This window comes from Petromyzon marinus, chromosome 11, assembly GCF_048934315.1.
Source record: "Petromyzon marinus isolate PM22_M1 ecotype Great Lakes invasive population chromosome 11, UKy_Petmar_22M1.pri1.0, whole genome shotgun sequence".
Classification (NCBI taxonomy): domain Eukaryota; kingdom Metazoa; phylum Chordata; class Hyperoartia; order Petromyzontiformes; family Petromyzontidae; genus Petromyzon; species Petromyzon marinus.
Genome location: NC_133677.1, coordinates 1,394,808 through 1,418,351, shown reverse-complemented (window position 1 = coordinate 1,418,351; position 23,544 = coordinate 1,394,808). Strand labels below are relative to the sequence as shown.

General features: G+C 48.2%; 2 protein-coding genes across 5 annotated transcripts in view; one reads left to right on the top strand and one right to left on the bottom strand.

Moving 5' to 3' along the window:
• Positions 1-11,623, bottom strand: part of KIF20B (kinesin family member 20B) — a 39,740-nt gene extending 28,117 nt beyond the window's left edge. For 3 of the 4 annotated variants that reach the window (XM_032952447.2, XM_032952450.2, XM_032952451.2), the window contains exons 1-13: positions 10,575-10,818; positions 8,715-8,865; positions 8,357-8,455; positions 8,056-8,172; positions 7,545-7,683; positions 6,424-6,608; positions 5,812-5,902; positions 5,264-5,488; positions 4,441-4,552; positions 3,706-3,777; positions 2,968-3,117; positions 2,107-2,272; positions 654-944 (exon numbers count right to left, since the gene is read on the bottom strand). In XM_032952447.2, coding sequence (XP_032808338.2) covers positions 654-944; positions 2,107-2,272; positions 2,968-3,117; positions 3,706-3,777; positions 4,441-4,552; positions 5,264-5,488; positions 5,812-5,902; positions 6,424-6,608; positions 7,545-7,683; positions 8,056-8,172; positions 8,357-8,455; positions 8,715-8,852 — 1,785 coding nt within the window. In that variant the 5' untranslated portion in view covers positions 8,853-8,865; positions 10,575-10,818. Of the gene's footprint in view, positions 1-653; positions 945-2,106; positions 2,273-2,967; positions 3,118-3,705; positions 3,778-4,440; positions 4,553-5,263; positions 5,489-5,811; positions 5,903-6,423; positions 6,609-7,544; positions 7,684-8,055; positions 8,173-8,356; positions 8,456-8,714; positions 8,866-10,574; positions 10,819-11,464 lie in introns of those variants that run through there. The other variant, XM_032952448.2, reaches the window with a different exon arrangement.
• Positions 11,624-12,229: 606 nt separating this feature from the next.
• RPP30 (ribonuclease P/MRP subunit p30) lies at positions 12,230-22,704 on the top strand. The gene is made up of 11 exons (XM_032952452.2): positions 12,230-12,493; positions 13,798-13,853; positions 14,197-14,253; positions 14,741-14,815; positions 15,217-15,279; positions 15,515-15,604; positions 17,276-17,392; positions 17,602-17,631; positions 18,633-18,670; positions 20,174-20,253; positions 21,693-22,704. The coding sequence occupies exons 1-11, from the start codon at positions 12,412-12,414 to the stop codon at positions 21,881-21,883; spliced, it is 879 nt and encodes a 292-aa protein (XP_032808343.2). The 5' UTR covers positions 12,230-12,411; the 3' UTR covers positions 21,884-22,704.
• Positions 22,705-23,544: the final 840 nt, after the last annotated feature.

The window sequence follows — 23,544 nt, the reverse complement described above, 5'->3', positions numbered from 1 at the left end:
TTTAAAATAGGGCACAACAGTGTACAGTGAGATCTACAAATGTGAGTCAGTCAATATCTCTCTACTCTGGAGGCAGGCCATTGGCTGATGGTTGAGAATTCACCATGTACGCAGACATATTATAATATCAACAAAAGTTAAAACATTACAAAACCCTAACAACCTATGGCAGTGCACGCCTGTAATCCACCACCGTGGAGGCGAGGGCTGTTGGATCACACAAATGTCGTGAAACTCCCTTCCCGTGAGTGTCGAGGTTGGCATACCCTGGCTTGCAAGGATATGGCAGTGCAACAAGTGATGACTAATCTACATCTATTCAATCTGCACAACAGTGTTTTGCCCCTTCACTCGTGTGAGCTTTGTCCAGGTGCTCTGGTTTCCTCCGACATGTACAGAAACATTAATTGGCCGAAGACACCTTCAAGTATAGGAGCAGAGTCTGGGGGGTGAATCTGATCAGCAGTTACTCACGCCTGCAAGTCATTCGCTCTCTTCGGAAGCGAGCGAACACCGTGCACGTTACAAGCGAATAATGAAAATTCATCCAATGGCTGGATAGAGGGTGGGGGGTTAAACATTCCTAATTGTTAGAATTTTCCACCGAATCCGTTTATATAAAGTCTTCAACGTGATGAGTGTTGCCAACGTACATCATTCTCATCCAAATTGACTTCACTGTAGTTTTCATCGACGACGCTGTCGGTTCCTTCTGCCTCGCCGCCAGCCTCCTGGACGGGCTTCACGGCCGCGTTAGCGGTGGCAGCACTGGCGGCCGCCACCAGTTTGGCAATGGTGGCACGACTGCACGCAACTGACGCCGTGCGACTGGCGCCCGCCCTGGCCCGCTTCTCGGGGACGACAGCGCCATCGGCTGAAACGATCATGCTGGAGCAATCGGCTTGTGTGCGTTTCCCCAGACGATCCGGAAAGTGCGTCAGCACCTGCGGGAGGGAATGAGACAGGAAATTCACACCGCAGGAACAAGCGGGACATTAATTGAAGGTCGTTAATGCCTACCCGCGCCGAATTGACGCCCACTGGGTTGTTGGCTGTTGTACACCCGTGTCATCGGGCGCTTGAAGCAGACGGTTTGTGGTTCGCACGCAGATGTGAAATCCCTAATCTTGCTGGCCAGGAGCTGGCAGAATATAGCCAGTGGGTTCGTGAAAACCCATGCGTGCGGAATTTTAAGCGTTAGCCTTTTACGTACGAGGTGGGTAATCTCCAAATTCTTCCAGGTTGCACACACAAAACGTGATCCTTAAAAAAGAAGCCAAACATCCCAAAGCAGGGCCCATTTGAAAAAAAAAAGAGAAATGAGACTCAGAGGCTTTCCGGGGTAAATAAATCACATGTTAAAGTCAGGAACCAGCAAGGAATTCAGGTCAGTCAGCAATTCTTCACGCTGCATCCTAATGAGATGGGTATTGCTTTTAGTTGAGATACGGATATGGAGAAGGTCACAGCTGTTTCCGATGGAAACACAATCTAGTTTATTCATATTCTTCTGTCTAGGCGCCAGCTGCACCTGAGCTTTGTCATGAACTACAGATGCCACTGCACGTAATACATATATTATTCGCATGAGTAATATACGTAATTTTATCAAGGAAGAATTGGGTCACAAAACAATTAACATGCAAACAAATCGTTGAAACATCTAACATTGCACATCTGGTATCAACACAAACATTAAGCAATGACCATTAAACATTATCAATAAATTTAGAATAAACAAATCAATGATAAACAACAACACTGTATGGGTGTAAAAACTATCCAAAGTTCCAGGAATATACATTTTTGCCACAGAATATGATATAGTACAAAAGCAACTGCATCAATAATGATCAAGGAATTCATCCAATGTAACATCTTTTTCAATTGAGAATGTTGTGTGAGTGTATGTGGGTACATGCGTGAACGCATGCGTGTAATTATCTGCATGCACATGTGTCTGTATATGGGCATGCGCGTGCCTATTGTGTGTACGGGTACGTGCACGTGGATATGTCTATGCGTGCGTGCCTGTATTATGTGCGTGTACGCGTGCGGGCGTGTACAACCGCGTGCATGCGTGTGCAAGCCACGGTGCGACTTCACCTGTTTGGCGATTGCGGAAAAGCGCAGCACGTTGAGGTTCTCCGTGTACCAGGAGGTGCTGGGGTTGATGTTGACCACCATGCATGTTTTGCCCCTGCCCAAGAGGTAGACTTGGAAGAGCCGTGTAAGTTTGCTCTCCCTGAACGGCACCACACGGCTGTTCAGCCTGCGTTCGCACAATGCACGCAACATGCACGGCATTAGTCTGTGCGTCTGTGTATCTCTCTGTTCGACAAAAACATTTGCTCAACACGAATTGTAAGTTTCGATCGTTAAGAAACAAATGAGGAAAAATCGCGCACACACATGGATTATGTAACGCTTGTCAACATGTTTGTCTTCGGAAGTAATTAGCAGTATGGAATCCCAAGGGAAAAATGCACTCATTTGAACATTTTCTTTTTGTTCTGCTATTTTATCACCAATTGTTAGGCAACCCTATGATCAAGTTCCTAATAGCAATGCAACTTTAGACTACAGATTTGTTACGAGAGTCATCAGGTGATGCACTATTTCCTGACAGAGTTCTGAATGGGATTGTCATTGTCTCGTAAATAACACCAATGGCACAATAATATCATTGGGAGACCATTGTATTTCGTTCTTGGTGGAATACCAATCTGCAGCTAGGAACCACAATATTAAATGCATGTTAGTAGTTTTTAATTACAGAATAAGGTCTCAATGTGCTGCACTGCCTCTGATCAATTTCATTTTATTTTCACAAATAAACCCGTATTAATTGAAACTGGTGAAGCAGTCTTCGGCAGTTCTCCGAACAAAGATAGATACACATACAAATAAAAAAAAGCACACAACCCACGGGAGCTTTATTAGACGTGGGGCATGTGCAGAGCTCACCTGTTGGCCTGTTGGTTGAAGCGCAACGCCGTGATGCACTTGCCGAGCGCGAGGAGCGACGTGTTGATGTTGCACGCCTCCTGCAGCCGGTCAGCCACGTTATGCGTGCGGCTTGACCGCTCCGAGCCAGCCAGATCGCAGATCGAGAACCTGTGGCATTTCACGCCCGCCGTTAGCATGCCAACATCACTTTTTTATATGAAGGCAAAGTGTACATTTACATCGAGAGACAGAGAGAAAGCAAACACATGCATACGGGGAACACAGGTTAAATACGTAACAAACTGTTTAGAACAGAAGGTGAGCTTGGGAAGGACGCATCGCTTTAACGGATGACGGTCGATGGTCAGGAATAATGATGGAAGTGACAGCGAAATAATGGGATGCATCCGAGAGGACATCCTCCAAGAACTCAACGACCCAAGTATGGCTAACATCAGGGGCAAATGCCCCTTTCACCAAATTGCATTGACCAGAATTTTTAAGTAAAACAACCCTCATGACCCAAGAACACATGGGAGGCCGTCATACAGCGGTGGACTGATAAAGGGCTTAAATTATTAGTTTTTTTAATATTACACAATTGCTAAATACACAAAAAGAGCTGAACCCTTTAAGGACGAATATAACCTGGAAGACAATAGCAGCAAGAATGCTTATTTGTAATTCAATGTAATTTTTCATCATTGCTACCATCACCTTCATTGAACATTTTTCCCTGTATCAATAAACACTCACTCGTTTATTGCGGTGACCTCCGGCTTAGCTCCCTTCTCCAGCCGAATGAGTCGGATAGTGAAGATGCTGTGGCTGTAAACAAAATGTGGAAATACAAAGAGTCGCCCATTAACACATGACCCCACACGGGTGTTCCGTTGCCCACTCAGCTATCAAACTAGTTCAGAAATTCCCCCATGACAATGACCCACTTCATAAATGAATTCACATGCGACCGACACAACTTGAAAAAAAACTACAGGGTAGGCCTCCAAATCATCCTCAATGCATTTCATGTTGTCGCATCTCAGAAGATAAGCAGGGCGAGCCTGGTTTGTACTTGAATGGGAGATTACAAAAGTGCTATATAAAATCCTAGATAAGATTACCTGGGATTCAAGATCAAAATCAGAATCTGTATTCATACTGGAGGAACCCGATGAGCTATGAAGCTCTTTTTCACTTATGTCCAGTAGAATACCAGGTACTGTAGCCTTGGGCTAAAAGCTAGCCAGGAGATGGCAGAATAGCAATAGATATTAAATGTGTAGAGCTTGGAGAAGATACCCCCTCATACGTGTTGGTGTTCTCCAGGATCTTTTGTTTCCTCTTTCAAAATCAAACTCTCATTCGTCTATCTGACCAAACATCACAACAAAAGAACCCTCCTGAAGGAGTCTTGAGACTCAATAATCTGAGCAATAGGATTGAGTATTCTTTTCATTTTTCACCCTCCCACAGAATTACACACAGTACCTCCGGCTAGAGTTGAGGTTGAGCTTGGTGGAGGCGAAACTCTGGTTCTTCCGGCCGGCATTTAGAAGGGTCAGCACCTCAATGACATTGTGCACTTGAACCCACTTGATATCTGCAGATGCACACACCACCGGTAATCAATTATGAGCAACTCGTTTTCTCAGTCTCATACGTACAGTCTCATTTGTAGTCTGAGCTGCCCATCTAATATTTCGTCTATACCGTTATCTCATCTGGTACGTTTCATCCGTTGCAATCATGAGCCTAATGGAAAACATTGCAATAGAAAAATTATTGATTCTTCCATGCACAATTCGATGCGTGTATTGCAAGCCTAGCGACCAATTTTAACTCGACGAAGAATTGTACACCTACAAACCTCACATGCTGCCAACAATTCCCACTCAACGAACCACCACACCTCCTCACATTTTAGTTTTTATCCCAAACTTTTATCCCATGGAAGCGGATATCAGACGTACAGTACTTCAAAGATTCCATCAAGTGACTTCTGGTCCACACATTATGGGTGAGCACTTTCCCACCCACCCTGCCAGAGATTAATGTATGTTTCATGACAGTCATAGCAATATATAAATTCCTAAAGTTGGAATTTAGCCATGTTAAGTGTAGAACCAAGTTAATGTAATTATTTTTTTATGCAGCCATCGGTGTGACGAGGCTGAGGCCATTGACTCGCTATTCTTTGGAAGCTCTGTTTAATCACAGACAGCTGAAACGTACATTCCAAGACTCTCAGCTGTGCCGGCTCAGCGCTCTGACCTTTGAGCAACCCGGTTGCCACCTCTCCCCATTCCTGTACCTTTTATGAAGGGGCCCTTGTGCTGATCCTCTGCCATGTGCAAGATATGGCGCTGGGCCAGGCGTGTGGCCGGCGTAAAGTCAAGAAGGTCGTAAATCAGCTCATTGTAGATCTCGTAGAATGCCACCCACACAGAGTAGATGCGCTCCTTTTCCGACGGCTCAAGGCTAACGCAGTCGCTGATGGCTTTGCGACTCTCCAGTTCGCTTAAGGACTGTGACGGTCCTGAAATAGACACATGAGCAAACACTTTTAGCAGGATGGTTTTAGAACACTTTGATTGATACCTACACATTCCTCCTGAAAGCAGGCACTTTCTGGGAAGAGCGTTTTACAGTAATGATTATTCAAATACATCCCTCCTAAAACCGTGCACTTTAGTAATTATAGTAATTAAACTGTAATGTATTTATTCATAAAAGCTTCTCTGAGCTCGACATTTTTTTTGCCAATTTTACTCCAATCACACTCACGTCTGTCAGCTGAATCGTTTGCACTTTCCCTCCACTGCCATGTTCACAGTGAGAGTATAGGCATGGGTGACTTACCCCCAAACATGATGGATTCCTGCAATGTCCCATCGGTGGACGTCAAAGATTTCCCATTGGTTTTGTCCAAGTCTAAAAGGCTGCGGTTTGCCTGCAAAGGAAGGTACAAGCAACTGGAAATTATAACAAAGATGCAACCCAAAAAAGACAGATTTTATATTTTAGCTACCTGTACTGTGTGTCCCAAGCTGTCCTACACAGCTTTGAAGCTTTGTTAATTAAAGTGGCAAGTGATATTTGAACAGGTCCTATGGCCCTCATCCACCAACCAACACTGACCAGGGTGGTTTATGGTAATTTCCATGACCAATACAGCGTGGGGGAGGCCCCCAGTTAGCAGTGGAATAACAAAGGGCTGTAAACTAATCTTATATTTCTTATTGTATGCAACTGATTCACATGAGCCCTGCAGCTATTAGATAGGATACCATTTAGCGCCTCGTTAAACATTTTGATTCTTCAATCAAACAAAAATTGATCACATAGGTGGTTTAGCATGAGTTGTTCCACTCTAAATCAGGCTGTAGATTGATATAAATTCACCCGGACAGCATCTAACAAGCAACATTTGACCTTTGTGCTTTCAACGACCCTTCTCCCTCGGGCTCCTACCTTCTTAGCGAGCGCGAGGAGCGCGCTCTGCGCCGCCTGTTCCTCCACTATGGTACGCGGGTCCAGGTGCAGCACCTCGGAGCTCCGGTATGGTTTATACTCAGGCACTGAGCACACGTGACCCTGCAAGCTGTTGAAGAGGAGGTCCAGGGTGCGGGGCAGAAGGCCCCCGTCCTTAACCGTGCCTGCCAGGGGACAGCAGAGGAACACAGTCAGGTGGTGTCTCCTAACACTTTCTAAGGTTCAACGTGTATCTGAATCACCCCTCCAGCGCTGGTGCAGTGAGGAACACATAATGCTATGATCCTGATAACCTGGGTTTGATTTCGGGCAACAACTCGAATTAGTTACAAGTAATAATCTGAGCCAGACAATAACATGGGAGGGGAGCACAATAACACTGATACAATAGGAACTTTGTCTTACTTGCTTTCCTTTTCCTTATATTCTCTTTGTCCTTCTAGCCTCATTTTATTCAATCTGTGCTATCAGAGCCATGCGATGAGACAATGTGCCCATTCGCAAGTCGTGCACAGCAGTGCATAGTCCCGAATGTTCAAAAATGGAGAAAGAGAAGGAAATAACTAAACTAATTCTGAATTCTCTTTCACGTCACCTTTTATATCCACACACTAGAAGATGTGCTTTCCAACATGCACTGATAAAGACAGAAAAGTTCAGCACAGTCGAATAGTCCTCTTTTCAGCGATAGAAAAAGCTGAATAATGTAAAAAACTACATTTTACATGATGGGTCTTTTTTGTGCAGTCATTGACCAGGTGGATGCCATCAATTTACTCCACTTGAGAACCCGTTAATCACAGGTGGCTGAGAGCAAGATTTTAACACAAAATGTCGTGTCGGCTTAGTACTCTGATAAAGTATTAACGCCCTGAGCCACCAATGCACTATGGTGGTCTTCGTAAGCCCTGAAATTATTAGTCCATTCCAAGCTAATACAATGATGGGCTATATAAAAATCAAGAGGCTTAGCATACAGTACACTCGGCACTAATGCAACTTACGCAGAACCAATAACATAATTAGTAACGTTGGCTATGTACGGTGCAAAAAAACTTTAACATACATACACGATATCCACCATCTCCGCCACTGTGTACCTTGCACAGTGTAGGTCTTGCCCGAGTTAGTTACGCCATAGGTGAACACGAGGCAGTTGTTTCCCAGGAGGAATTCTTGCACGAGTGGCCTGACGGTGTTATCAAACACCTCTTTCTGGCTCACCTCTGGCCCATATACCTGATGTGCAGGATAAAAACAACATGATAATCACTGGGGCAACCCTTAGAAACATGCCTAAGGTTAAGGGGTAAACACGGAAGAGACACGCACTGTAAAAGGCATCTCGCGCTAAGTTCAAATTCGGTGCCATGATTTTGTTTAACAAGCCACTGCAAAACATTTTTTTTTATATATATTGAAACAAATATTTAATGGGTAGATCGTGTGACCTGACTGTTTTTTTTATCAATCGCATCCCGTTGGTTGTTTTTGGACTTCATAGAAAGACATAAAAAATGCTTGAACCGGTTTTAGAAAGTTGGTGGAAACGTGGGGTTCAAGAAACCTCTCTTTTGCATGTCTACCAAACTGCTGGCAGGGAGCACTCACCTGTGTGAAGGTGAATCGTTGTATTGTCTGTTCTATCCGATCCCCCTGCTTCAGGGAAAGGTTTTTAGACGGAACGTGCAGCAGAAGGTTTCCATCCCCTTCCACAACCACACACGACTGCAACAGCACACAATGTGTGAAACAATGCATTAAGAACACAATTGTCAACAATTTAAAGGTGGAGTACAACAAAGCGATTACTGTGAAACCTTGTTAAGAAGTCCCCATTGCTTGTGTTTTCCACATCCATCATCTCATTTTGTAATAGGTACCACAAGCATCTAGGAAACCTTTGACCAACCTCTTCCATAGCCTCGCTGCTGTTGCCGGAAACTCGCTTGATCCTGGCGTACACGCGCAGGTGCTCCCGGGTGTCCACATCTTCTGGCGGCGTATGCTCCTGTAGTGTATGCGTTCAAGCGTCAAACACCACAGGGTGTGAAACCAATGCTTTACCACCATAATGTGCATTTTTTTATGACCTTGTGAAGCGGAGAATACTGTATGATTGTTAACAAAAAAAATCCCAATATTAATCCAATCTTTTGTAAGTTTGGTGTAAATTAGAAACAGGACCGCAATTGGCCTGCAGTGAATGGTCTAGTAGTCGCGTGTGAAGCGAATGAGACTCTCACGAGCTACACAGCGTGTGCACACACCGATGGGGAGATGACGGAGAACTCCGGGAAAAGGCGCCTGCGTTCGGGGAGGTATTCTATATCTGTTGTGGACTCCAAGACATTGTCAATGTCCTTGCAGGGCGACTCGACGTAGCGGAAGGTCGAAGGGTTCGCCATCTCACTCAACAACCTTGAGGACAGTTGAGCAAAAGCCAAAAGGGGAAAAGCACATGAATAAGTGATCACCAGCAGCATCATAATCATCGTCGCAAACCCACTTAAATGTTTGATTTTTAATGTAAGCCAGTCCTCGGCCATCATCATTAAAGCAGGCCAGATTGTGATGAAATGATCATCATGGCCACCAACACCATCACTCCCACCACATCCTAAGGATCATCAGAGCATCACCACCTAATCATTATCCAACAATTATCTTCATCAATATTATCACATACCTGCTCAATGCTATCCGAACATTGTTCTTAAAACCTCTGATTCTACTGAAATTATAACTGATGCCCGAGAATGAGTCGCGAGCAGAAAATGAGTTTCTCTTCCACAAGATACGACACTACATGATTACCCATCAAGGAATGTGACTGCAACATTTTATCATTTTACTTTTAATATAATTTATTTGTATTTAGTCATACATTTTGATTCAAGGGTTTGTCTTAATTTCTACTAAAAGGTAAACTATTAATACGGCGATTTATAACTGTTGATCAATCAACGTTAAAAATGTAATTATTATTTGGACTGTTGGTTACTACATCTCTTGGTCTCTGTGTGTTATGACGAAAGACCATTAGTCAAACCGTCAACTCACGTGTTCCTTTGAAGGCAGCGTTATTGAGCGATTTTGAGGGGGTTGTTTTATTTCAATTTCATTTATTTGGTATAGCCCTGTGAGCCATTCGGCTCTTGAATCGGGTGCAACCGCAACAAACAAAAACATGACCAAGAAAACATCTTAAAGTGACTACGTGACTGCGCAAACAGTAAATCCAGGAAAAAACAGCAAAATATTCCAGAAAAAGCACCGTACACCAACGCTGTGTGCAAAAATCCCAGTGGGATGCAAGTCAAACAACGACCACAAGGCAACTTAGATTAAGGCCATCAGTCTAACTCCGTACTACAATAAACATGGCCAATCAGGTGAGAAAATGTAACTTTTTTTAAGACCCTCTGGTGAACGATCAAAACAATATCAGCTGAAATTACATTTACAGACGATCCCAGCGCTACTTACTCATAGTAAAACCTATTACTATAATTTATTAATCCTGGAAAATCCCGAGATTAAACGTCTCCGTGCAAGGGTTGTGCACTCTCTCAATATACGCATACATAGCAAACACGTAATGACGCATATAGAAATATAATAACATTGAACCTACACGGTATGCATTTGTATAATGAACAACGGAATAGCAATGCCAACACAACCGAGACTGCCACTCGTGTTATTATTTTGTTTTTATCACGGCTGCGAAGAGATCTTCACCCAGCAGTGGATAGAAGGCCGGTAATCTGTACATCCCTTTGTTAATCGACTGCTGTATTAAATGTTTTATTGTTTTAACGACTATACTTCACCACGCTGGACATTAGGCGGGTTGGCAACGCGTTAGTGATTATTATAATCTATTATTGTATTAACAATCACAGCGAATACAGCGCATTTCATTCATTTTAGAAGTATAAATAGAATTGTTTCTCATGACAATAATGCTTTTAATTGTGATTTAGAAGCCGGTTAACCACGCTGTGGGGGCTTATCACAGAACCACGCTCTCCGGAGAGCAAAGTTTAGAACTTCGCCTCAGAACACAACAAAATACCAACATTTTGTCAGCACAATTTCACGATCGCAACACTTATTCCTCTTACTGCTTGGTGACGATCACTTTCTTTTGTTTTCGTAAAATGTACACGACCGTTTAATATATTTTGTTTATCTCGATTAAAAAGGAAGACATTTAAAACGAGGCGCCCCTTTTCCGCTCTTCTCGCTCGCGACTCCCGCGGGGCGAAGCGGGGCGGGGGAGCCGTTGGGCCTCAGCCGTTAGATCGAGCAGCCAATCACAAGAGCGGAAGGGTGATGCTGCTCGCCTCTGATTGGTCCTCGACGCGATGTCACGAAATTCAAAATAAATAAATTAACGCTTGTGGGAGAGGGGGGGAGGTGCCGGGGGTGTGACGGGCCGCGAGGTTAAAGGCGCAGCGCTGAAATTTCTTACTCGCGCCGCTGCCGGGTGGACGGGCTCGCTAACTCGGGGAGCGGTGGTGCAGCGGTTAGCGCGCTGCACCACAGACCCGGCGACCCCAGTTCGATTCCGGCTCACGGCCAACACCGGTGACAATTATTTGAACCGGTCCTGGGACTCCCCTAGGTCGACTCAGCCTCAAATGAGTACCTGGTGCGGTGCGTAAACATCGCCACTGTGGAGACAAAGGCGGTCGGGCTACCCACCCCCTCGCGTGCTGTGCCGATATAGGTGCTACTCTCTAACAGCATTTGCAGCAACAGTCCACACACAGTAATGTGACAAGACATCAACAAGGATGAAAACACAAAAAGTGAAAGTTTAGTTTGAAAATAAAGGCAGGAAGGCGTCAGAATCATTCTTGTTTAAAATTACAGCGCTGGAAAACTGAGAATCCAGAACCAAAGAAGTGCAGTAGCCTGTGCGTGTGCGCGCGCGCGCTCAGCGTGGCCGGGTCATCAATTGATGAAAGCGACCACCAAGCCAGCGGTGGAAGTTATAAGTTCAGCTCACCAGTATAGAAGACGTATAAAAGGGACTCAATAGCAAACGAGTTCGTAGCCTCTAGTCCTGTACCGTGCCGTAGTAGTCCACCACGGCACCGCCAAATCGCAATGTTTGGGTGTCGTTTGGAGGCGCCACGCCTCGCCGAGCCCAACTCGCGTCGTGATTGGTTCATTTGAACCGTGGCTTGTTGAAACCACGTGATTTCGCACGTTGCACCCGTTAAATGATATATTTGTATTAGTATTTTGTTATTAGCGGTCATGTCCAATGCTGTGCGATGCAGTTGTGCATGAACGAGGCTATATCTGTGACAAAAGAGCTTTAAAGCTCATCGGATTCATCCGCTGGAAATACAAATTCTGATGTTTAACACGTAGGAGGCTTTTGCGACCAATGTCATGCATAATATATTTTTTTTGGGTTAGATCGCGTAAATATAAGTGTGTCGTTAAACCCACCCACCACCCGACACAGCCAATTAGTAAGGTTTGTCACGTAAACAACATGCCAGTAACGAATTGGCATGTTCTGTTCACGTGACAACCCTTACTAATTGGCTGTGGCGGGTTTAACAACACTTTATATTTACGCGATCTAACCCAAAAACAAACCTATATTGTGGAAAATATTCTGACAAATAGAATTCTCAAAACGCGAGCAACGGAATTCGCGGAAACCTCCTATGGCGAGCCACACGCGTGACGTGCTGACCCTGCGTCGGACATCTTACGTCGGGGGGAGCGGGAAAGAACGCCATTGGTCGAGGCGAGCAGTGGCGTCACAGACTCCGCCTCGCCCTCCCCCCGCAGCAACAACGCGACGGGCGTGCCCCCTACCTAAGATGGCCGCTTGAGGCACGCGCGGGGAGAACTACACAAGAACCACCGCGGGGTCGCGATTCAAGACGCCCAAGCCGCCTCGCTCGAAGGAACGGCGCGCGCGATATCACGGCAATGTTCGCCGAGCTGAACCTGACGGGCGGCGCCAGCGCTAAGCCGCAGCACCTGCAGAGCGTCGTGGAGGCGGCAGCGAGGCGTAAGTGCGGACCCTGGACACGCGCAGGGGGCCACGCCACACACGCGTGCCGAGCACACACGTGTCTGTACAGTGCACTGTACAGTAAACAGAGTGGTTCAATGTTGTTTTTTTGAGAACTTCAATTGTCGCGACCTACCACGGGACACCCCACCCCATAGGGTTTATCCCCCCACGTGTTCATCAACGGAACGCTAAAGTTGTTAGGCTTGTGAGTGGATTCCTCGTAAATTGGATAGCGCCACTACGCTATGAACCCGGGGGTAGAGTGGCCAAACAACCCGCCGTGACTGACACGGCGTGGGGAAGGCCTTCATCCAGCAGTGCATCGTAGATCAGTGTCGTCGTTTCCGCCGCACGTGTTGTACAGTTGTTAACTTGCGACACGTGTGCACAAGTGTGAATAAATGTGCTCGCTAACCATCAGTCACGTGTGGCGTGTAAATGACTTGATGCGCATTTTAAAGGGAAGGCAGATTTGCGGTGACGGGGAAATGAAGACGTTAATTACCCTTAATTGTAATTGTCCGTCGTATTAAAAAAAAAAGCTAAATGATAGCATTGCTTGTAATAAAAACGACAACTTAATAACAGTACATACTGTACACGATATCGTCCCAGTGTGTGCCCCGAAACCTTTCAGAGGCACTCGGATACAAATGAAAGAGGTCATCACGGCCGAGTGTCGTCGACGTCAGCCACATCGCCACCGCTTCCTGGTGCCAGATGACAACAGTTAGTTGCACGGTCGAAGGCGGTGCCAAATTGCATCGTTCCTGCCCGAGAAACAGCACGCAAGCGCCGTGTATTGTTCATCTCGCCCCGTGCACCGATCCCAACGCGGCGGCAGCAGCAGCAGGCATCCACAAATAGTTTGATGCAATCACAAACCTCGGTCACCCCCACAGCTTGTCACCTGTCACTGCACCTCCCTCCCCCACCTGTCTGGTGACCCAGAACATCGGTGTTTTATTGATCCTTAGCAGAGAAAATACATTGAATGATTTTTTTTATCGTTATTAATGTAGGACGCTAGTTAAATATCTTGACATTTTGGCATCTCACCCCCCCCCGCTCCCCCTTTGGGAGGTTTCTAGATCTTCCCCTGGCCGAGTGTGGCCACGGACCTTATGGAATGAGGTCACGGACCTTACGGAATGAGGTCACGGACCTTACGGAATGAGGTCACGGACCTTACGGAATGGGGTCACGCGCCATGGGTTCCGCACCGCGCATTTAAGGAAACATTTTGCCTTTGTATAATGTGTGTTTTGTATTTGCCGTGGTTTTGCATTTTTTTCCAGTGGGATATTCAACCGTGGCCATCACAACCGTGGTGGATTTGAGTGCGAAGGGCCAGGTGGGTATCTTGCCGTGACGCGCGCCATGGCGGGCGCACACGGCTTGAGGTTTCGTTGACGCACGGCCACGACACAACACAAGGAAAATCATGCATTTTTTTATTCTGGCTTTTTGGCAATTTTAACCAAATTGGGGGTCTCGGTGCCCTGTCACGAGATGAAGAAACCATTCGGGGTGGGTGGAGGGGACTGGAGGTAACGACTGTGCCCCTTTGGCCCCACACGGCGTGTGTGCGCGCGCCTCTGTCCTCCGTGACGGCGTGTACTGAGATTCCGGGCGAGTAGCGCGCCACGCCGTTTTTCCCCCTTGCGTTCAAGCTCTGCTCGTGCGGTTCTGCACAGGAAATCAAGCGACCGCAGGTCCCGCAGTTCCTCCTGGAGAATCCTCCAAAAGTACAGGTCCGTGATTGCACTCGCACGCGCCCACCGTCCCGGTGTAGCGGGGGTAACCACACCTGAGCAATCGGTTGCAAAACTTGGTTGCATGCAACTGAATGGTTTATATGTTGACGTCGTCGTGACCGGTCCCGAGCAGCTGTGCGACCGGTCGACCCTTAGCAATCTGCGGCGATGTGTATCATTTCTTGCGCGTTCGCGAGTACGATTGGTGGTGACGGTCCTGAGTGCGCTCTTTCATTTCCTCGTTGCACAACCACTCGCTCAGACGCGGACAAAGCAGTTAGCAGGCGATTGCATTGCGTCATTTTGAGAACGATTTGGTTGTGCAGCTTATCGCTCAAGTGTGTACCCGGCGTGAATGTAAAATTAGCTACCAGCACGATGTTAACTATCTTGGTTCTTGTCTGTAATTAGCCTTGCTCTCCCTTTGGCTGTGCTGTTGTTGGTGGAGGTGGTGGTGGGAGCTGACTCATGCGATGTTTTTCAGGGCTCGGGGAAACCCTTGAAGATCCTGACGCGGCTGACGGCTATCATCACAGACCCTTCCCATGGGAACAAAATGGTATTTGTGTTTTTGTTCGTACAATTTAGCATTAATTGTGATATCGGTTTGCAGGCTCTTCATAAATGATAGGGCTCATGTGGCCACAGGCCATATAAAATTAAGTTGTGGCTGCCAACCGGTGGCTCAAGTTTGAGGGCTATGGCCAGCATTACTTTGGGGGTTACGGTTTAAAATGTAGGTTTTAAGGTTTAAAGATTAGAGTTTTACGGTTAACCTGCCGGAGGTTTTTTTGGCGGACGCCTCTTATAAAAAAATGTTAAATCAGAGGCTGCATTGGGCCCACGGCCCATAGGTTCCCCAGCCCCGTTGTAGACGGCGCGCGTTGTTCATGGCCGATGGCTCGGCAGAATCACGAGAGCTCCGCGCTGACGAGCGCGCCCGTCTGTGTTGTTGTGCAGCGCACGGGTCTGGAATGCTACGACATCATTGCCGTGATGCCCAAGTCGGAGAAAGTGTTTCACGTGAGTGTGTTTGTTATTGCTGCTCATTAAAAACGCTCGGCGCGAGCTTGCGGAAATATTTATTCCGCTACATCTCTCTCGTTTCTCTTGTATGTCTCTCTAATCTGTATTTATCTCGGCGGGCAAATATCTCTCGGGGGACCACTCCCAAGAGCTGGCTCACGGTGGGGTGGGTGGGTGCCAGTTGCAACAAACCTGTCTCTCCAACGCGTTGTGTTTCCGTGGCGAACACCAGATGGCGTGCATGGATCTCGACGTGGACATCATCGTCATCGACGGCACGGAACGCCAGCCGTTTTACTTTCGTCACCCGTCCGTCCGAGGGGTGAGGGCGGACGCGGATGTTCTCTCGCTCTCTGATTGGTTGCTGCTGCTGCTGCCTTCATCGTGATCCAAAGATCGCTCTAAAATTAGAGATTTTTTTTTTTTACAAAGCAACAATAGAAAAAATTTTGCCACGACAGTCGCTCACGCTTTCCCTCTGGAGAGCCAACATAAGCAGAAATCTCTTGTGCGCCTCTGCGTGTAAATGAAAATATTTTTAGTCCATCATCCTGTTGGTTTTCTTTGGGCGAGAATCAATCTGTTGTTGATCTGAAAACGTTGCATCGGGTAGCGGTGAAAACGGGCGGCTCGGCAGACTCACAATTGTCGCGTCAAAACACTTGCGCTGGCGGGGCTGAGACCTGGTTTCATCCACCAGCGATTGCGCCGAAATTCTCGAATGTCGCATGACGCGTGAAACACTGCGTCACCTTTCAATACCATTAGACATTGAGCATCAGTGCCTAAATGGTGGCGCACGCCTGATCTACTTTGGCGAGATGTTAACGACCTCACCTGGTATGGAGGAGGATGTGGGTTCGATCCCGACCCTGACGCCTGCTGTATATTTGGAGTTTGCATGTTCTCCCCTTGGACGCGTGGCAAGTGTTTTTGACGCGTCCTCTGGCTTTTCCGTCCACATTTAGAAACATGCGTTTAAATGTGCACGTGATAGGCCAGGTCGCTTCTGAAAAAGAGCTATATAGCTCAGTGGGCCTCACTTGGTAAAATAAGAATACTTTAGTCATCCAGCACTTTGGAGGCGAGGGTAGGTGGGTTCACGTCGATGTTTGTCAAACTCACAAACCTGCTGGGCTTTGAGACAGCCAGCAGATGGCAGTACAGCAAGGGTATTGAATTATATCTGTGTGGAGCTTTGTTATCCCATCACACACTTGGTGGGTTTTCTCCAGACGCTTTCATTCATTTCCGCATGAAGCCAAAGCTCCTTATTTAAAAAGGAATTGACCAACAATCTAAAATGTAGCAGGAACCTCCCAAATGCGAGTCTTGAGGCATTGTTATTCTTACTAACATCCTGTCTTGGCTTACGAGTCGGTGGTGCTGGTGGTGGTGATGGCGGTTTTGTTGCTGGTGGCGGCGGTGGTGCTGGTGGTGGTCATAAGTTGCTTGCTTTTTGTTGTCCTGATTGCTTTACTTCGTTGACAATATAGAAATTTTCTTCTTTAATTTCGGTGACCCAGATCACTCTTGCAAACGAGAATTTCTCCCGGCCTCTTGAGTTCTCACCGCGATAAATAAAACTCGCAACTGTTGTACCTGTGGCACACCACAGGAAAGGGAGTAGAGTCAAGGATGTTTTATTTATATATATATTTTAAAAAGGAGCTGCAAAGGGAAGAGAGAAGAGAAAGAATGGGAAATTATAGAGAAACGATGGAAGAGGAACGGAGAAACGGGAGCAAAGGTTCAGGAGAGATGAGGATTTGGAGCAAGAGGCTACATGAGGGCTTCGGCACTGCTGCATGGAAGAGGAGGAGTATCTATCTTCACAGGGGGGGGGACGGTGGTGGGCAGGAGAAGGGAGGGGTTCAGAGTAGATGGGTGGGGGGGGCCCACACAGAAGTCACGTGATTTACGGGAGGCTCGAGCTGATGTCGAGAGTCGAGCTTGAAACGGGAATCCGCGTGACGCGCCCGTCGGAGTGCAGGCCATCGCGCGCGGCGTGTTCTTCGAGCTGTCGTACTCGCCTGCCGTTCGCGACGCCGCAGCGAGGCGGAGCACCATCTCCAACGCGCTCAGCCTCACGCTGGTCTGCAAGGGCAAGGTGAGCGAGCTGATGGTACCCACATTTTACCCCACCGTGGCTTTCAAAAAAAATGTTGTGACATGGGGCAAAGACACAACGTGAAATGCGTGCTTGAGCCTTTGTCATGTATGTTGCTCACTGCTGGGGAGCATGGCTTTGGGGAGAAATAGAGATAATGAACTTGATTGGTGTTGAGGGGATGTTACAGAGCTCCGTTTGTTTTTCAGAATGTCATCATCTCCAGCGGCACCGACAACGTAAGTCATCGCTTCCATGCGTTTGTCTTACGTTTGATTTATTTAAAGGCAGACGAAAGCCAAAACACACAGCTCTTACCTTGGACACACACAACACACCCATCACACCCCGTCCCTGTGTACTGCAACGTCACGTTATTATTTATGATTACAGCTTGACGTAGTTTACAGAATTATTAAAAGTCACTTAGTGAAATGACCCTTGCGTTATTATGCATTATTAACGTGTGGTGACGTCAGCTTCACAGCCGTAAATTGCGACCGGAATTCAGCTTCGTAACGTCTCCATTATATGGATGAGTGATGACATCGTTGGCAAAAACACTGACATGACATTGTTTGATCACAGCTGAAATTTAGACAAATTCATCACAAAATGAAATGTGATGCGATGCGGTTTTTATTTTGTGCGTTCATTGGTGATCAGGATAACATCATCGGCGCACTACACTTGACAAGCCTCTTTAACAACAGGCAACTGAAATCTAGATTTGAACCCAGGATCTCAACGGTGCTGGCTCAGTGTCTCTGACCTCTGACCTTCGAGCCATCTGGTGACCTCAACCAACGAGCTTTTGCTCTTTAATATAGTGAGCTACAGAATAGCGTGGCCTGCGGTTTAGTCATCGATCTTTGGATGCTAGAGTACGGAATGAAGAAAGAATTCCCCTCCCCGCCCTGGCAATTCCTTGAATTTTTTACGATCGTCAAGAGACTGACCGTACAAGATGGACAATTCAGACGAGATGGAACCACGCAGGCAATACGAGATGGGCAACACTAGCGAGATGAGACGTCGCAAATTGGACGTTTGAAATTAAGCAAAATAAATATCCACTTGAATCGAATCACGGCCTCGAATCGTGCACGCATGTCTAATTGTGACATTGCGGGGGGGCTGAGTCGATGGGAGCCTGTTCAGTGAGAGATTTGTGGCATCATGCGTGAGTTACTGCTGTCTTTGTCGCTCACTGTGTTTTTGTGCCCCTCTTGCGAAACAGCCGCTCTATCTACGAGGACCCTATGATGTCGCCAACCTGTATCCTTTCGCACAGACGCTGTTTATAACCCCCCCCTCCCCCATAGCCTTAATTGGATCTTGAGGCACTCGCTGTTTTCAAGAGCATATATTGAGGTTCGAATGGGGGTGGTGTGTGCCTACAATTGCCGACGCCAGGCCGCTTTTCCCCAGTGCCGATGTTTACACCCCCGCACCAGGTACTCATTTCGGGCTGATCCGGCCTACGAGGACACTCCATATATTGGCAGATATCTCCTACTGACGTTAAACCCTGGCCAGAAATCAAACTCGGCTCGCCGGATTGATGACGCAGTGCGGTGAACCAGCGCTCCGCCCCAGTGTGAGGGAGCAAGGAGGACAACGTGCTTGTCCCGTCGTAAGGCTTTTGAATCGAGGAGGAGTTTTATTTTCTTATCTGGTGAGATCAGAAGCTCCGGGGCAAGGGGGGGGGTGCGCTTTCCCACTTTAAGAGACAACTGTCGCCACGTGCTGTTATCTGCGGAGATAACAACGCGGGCGTGTGTGTATATACACGGCGTTTGTGGAGCGCATTTGCCCCCCTCGGGCTGTTTAAGACTCAGACGCGTGATTTGTTTTATTCAGAGCTCTCCCCGGACGTTCCGGAATAGAGACGCCGGCTGTGTGGGGAAACACGAGTTCTGAGAGCGAGGTTCCAATTGGAATCTGGTCTTCGCGCGTAGGAGTCGGTGCTAGAACAAAGCGTGCCCGTCTCCCCACCCCCGTCTCCGCCAACACCGCCACGCTTCTCCGCGCAGACAAAACCGCTCGGGACAGACTCAGGATGAAAGCTCGCAGTGATGACATTATCAAAGGAGCTCGTAGCATGTGTAGCGTTCACCACCACGTGAATTGACAGCAGGCGTGCAACAAATCTCCAATTCACACCACCGTTCCCTAAGTCTCTCCCAATGCCTCCCGGGGCCAGAGTTCGAACCAGGCCCCGGCTCCAGCTCCTCCCGCACGCCGGGGGACCAGTAGAGTTGCTGCTGTTGTGTGAGCAGCCACTGTAACGACGATTCAGTCCAGCACCTCCTCTAGTGCGAGCCGCGACTCGAAGCCCGGATCCCGTCGGTGCTCGACCAGTGCCTCGAACTGCTGAGCCACCCGGCCAGGGTCTGAACAAGTCCTCCCGTGCTGTGAGCTACCGATTAGCGTGGCCTGTGGTTTTTTTCTTCGGATGAATGAGATTTGGTAAAGGGAGCAATTCTTGCCTGGCAGAGATTTCGATGAATTGGATGGGGTGGTCAGAAATAGATTTGTGAATCCTTTTTCCTCTGTTTTTTTACATTTCGTTTTGCGCAGTTCTGTTTGCGTCGTTACGCCAAGCGTAACGTTAGCGTACCACGTGATCTATTGATGGGATCGTTGTAATCATGATAGCGACGATGTTGACTCGTGATAGATAATAGCGAATATATAATGACGGTGATGATGTACTCTCGGTTCTGCTGCTCGTCCACACGCCTTTGACCTTTGACCTTGCACCCCTGTGGTGGCAAGCGCCCTGCTGTTGGGCCTGTCGGAGAGCGAGGGGAAGAACGCCGTCTCCTCCAACTGCCGTGCCGTCATCATCCACGCAAGTTCGTACCGGCTCTCCCGCCCTCAAAAACCTCATCGCCCGCCTTCAGAAACTTAATTGCTCCGCCCTCAGAAGCCTCATCACCCACCCTCAGAAACCTCATTGCCCGCCCTCGAAAACCTCATTGCTCCGCCCTCAAAAACCTCATCGCTCGCTTTCAAAAACCTCATCCTTGACTTCCGTCTGTCCTCTTCATCACCATCACTGATGACATTAATGATGACACAGCTAACTGGAGATTCCCTGCGGTAGTGCGGGGGAGGGGCGGCCCGGACCTCAAGACAACAAGGATTACACAACGAGCACAGGGTCGGCCTAGCTGTGTTCCATGGGTGTGAACACATAGATTGTCTCGTCTCTGCTTTTGTGATTGTTCAATTTGAGAAAAGTAGATCTTGACTTAAAGCTTTCGTGACTGCAGGAATTCATATTCTTGGGTCTTTCGGTAAAGCCATTTTCTTTGAACCTATCTACATGACTTTACTAAAAAAAAAACTAAGAATTTGAGGAAAGTACTTGATGTTTAATTGCTGTTACCTTAAAGCTCACGGATATTGTAATTTTTAAAGAGTCAACAAACGAGACTAGACACAGCAAAGCAGACGGAGCGAACGAGACGACGCAGCCGACTCGGGACACTCAATCAGGCACGACACACTGCCGATTCGCTGGCACGGTTGGCTACGTAGGGCGCGAATGAAGTTCAACGTACGTATGTACGTACAAACGAGATGCAAAGACGGAACAAGCGAGAGATGGTGCAGTACCCGTGAAGCGGAACGTACGGTCCACACGACGATGACCGGACAAACGAAACAAGGCGACCAAATGCACCGCCAGGACAGTACGATGAGACGAACACCAGCCGACGGATTTTTCCATCAAATAAAGAGCCCAATTTCTCATCACGAGCGTTCACCGATTTGCCAGGTTTGAAGGCGTCGCGCGTTTTTACGATAGGCGGCGGTGAAGCCGCAGCCCTGCAACTGCCCGCTGCCGCTGACAGAGAGGGCCTCCACTTACACAGGGGCCCAGGCGTGTTGGGGGCAGGTGGGAGTTACCCACACTTTACCCCACCGCGTGCGCCCTGCCGATTGACCGCGGTTGAACCCATTCACACCGCTGGGTGGACAGGCGGTGTGGGGGTGGGGATTTAGGCAACTTTGTGGACGTCTCTGAAAGGGAGCCAAATAGCTCATTGGGTTCTTCCAGGCTTAACGGAGATTCTGATTCTGAACTTCCGCCGTTGTTTCAACTGCCGCGCCTGGAGATGGAAATCAAACCGGCGATCTTTACTCTGCAAGTCCAGCGCTGCTGACCTCTACACTGCTGAAGCAGCATGTTTAATAATAATAAACTTATTTTATTTATGCCGCTACGTTTCCTCCTGACGTAGAGCTCCTGATTTATTGCTTTGTGGTTTTGTTTTTTTATTCCAAGAAACGAGGAAGATGGCCAAGGGCGTCATCCTGACGGAGAGACTCGGTGACCCCGGTGGAGGGGAGAGGGACGCCAAGTCGACCGTGGAGGCGAAGAGAGGGGCGGACGAGGTGGAGGAGGTAGCAGCGGCGGTGGCAAAAGACGAGGAGGTGGAGGAGGGACCTGCAAAAAAGAAATCTCGGAAAAAGTGACGAGCTTGGAGCCATTTCGCCACATCAATCGCGTGACGCGAGAAGAGGCGACCCAAAAAAAGTGTTCTGTTTATGACTAAACAGTGACCGATGGTACAGCGGAAGGTTTCTTTATTTAATAAATTCTTTTGTACTACTTTTCCTAAATTTATTTTAGTTTTGTACCAGTTGTGCTGTTGGTGTCGCGTCGTCACGAAGCGTGGTCTCGGAAATCTCACGCAGCGCCCCCCCCCCCTCTTGGTGTTGTTCGAGGGTGGCCCGCAGAAGCGGATATCTCGGAGCTACCGCTGAGATCCCCTTTTTCAAGCGACCACCGGTCCACACGCGGGCACTGTCCCACTCACTCGCTGTGCGTACGAGAGTGACGTTTGTTGCGCGACAAGTCATATCCGTTTTTTGTTGTTGGCAGAGCTGTCCAAATTAGGCGCGGAACCAAAATTGAATGTACCGTCGCTGATCACCGGGCTGAGACCATCAGCTCACGACAGAGCGACAGTTTTAAAACTTCTGTAAATATGAAACTACCGGTTTGCACCTTTCAATCCCCCCGGGTCTTATCCAAATAGCGAATTCCTACGTCGGCACTGCGAGTCTTGACGTGTCCGTGGTGCTCTCCAAGAGCTCTCTAGAATCCCGCCCCCCGTCTCGCAGAGGCTCTCCCGCCAGTAGAGCGCTCCCCCGCAGGGTCTTTAGGCCTACTCTTCCACACTGGTCGTGACGTCCTGGAAGTGTAATTACAACATAAGCGACTTGATTTTGTGTGTATTTCGAGGGTTGAGTGTTTCCTTAATTAAACGGCTGTGTGTACAGTTCCTTCCTGACGTGGTTTCCGCTCTCGTCTTTAAAGCGACTTTTGTTGTCAACTTCAATCCGTGCCCAGCTGTGCGCCGCACTCGGTAATTGTTCTGTCGGCGGGGGAGCCGATGGCAAACCTGGGCACCGGTCGGAGGCCCGGTGAATACCCGACCACCTTTGCCTCCCTTGTGTAAACATTTACACTGCGCCGGGTACTCATTTGAGACTGAGTTAACCTAGGGAAGGCACCTTCGATTAGTACGTTTGGCTACGTACGGTGGGAAAGAAGTTGAAGATAGGCACAGGACCGGTTCAGATGTTCGCCACTCGTGTTGGTGGCCGTGAGCGGGAATGGAACTCGGGTCAGCGGGGTTCATCACCCCTCCACCGCACGAATGAACAACACGGCAATACATTTCACACTCGTAAACAAATGTCGAAATCGGTTAATGACACAACAGGAGTCTGAACATTTCTGCATTTAGTTGGAGGGGACTGCGCCCCCTCCATGCCCCCCCTCCATGCCCCCCCCTCCATGCCCCCCCTCCTCCATGTCCCCCCTCCATGCCCCCCCTCCTCCATGCCCCCCCCTCCATGCCCCCCCTCCTCCATGCCCCCTCCATGCCCCCCCTCCATGCCCCCCCTGCATGCCCCCCCTCCATGCCCCCTCCATGCCCCCCCCCTCCTCCTTGCCCCCCCTCCCCGTCCTGCCCGAGCTTCTCCCGGCCTGCTATCTGAGAAAGTCTGGCCCTGGGCATCCTCGCGGGAGATCTCCAGTGTGGAGCGCGCCGTCTCCCGCGCTCCAATCATCCCACGGTTTATTTGTACAATCATTACTGTCGCCGATGCAGCAGCAGCAGCAACAT

What these genes read in the sequence shown, in the direction of transcription:
- RPP30 (XM_032952452.2), top strand. Translation starts at nt 12,412, where the DNA reads ATGTTCGCCGAGCTGAACCTGACGGGCGGCGCCAGCGCTAAGCCGCAG. An exon ending in AGTCGGAGAAAGTGTTTCAC is followed by an intron (nt 15,280 to 15,514) that starts GTGAGTGTGTTT and finishes GGCGAACACCAG; the next exon opens with ATGGCGTGCATGGATCTCGA. An exon ending in TGCCGTCATCATCCACGCAA is followed by an intron (nt 20,254 to 21,692) that starts GTTCGTACCGGC and finishes TTTTATTCCAAG; the next exon opens with AAACGAGGAAGATGGCCAAG.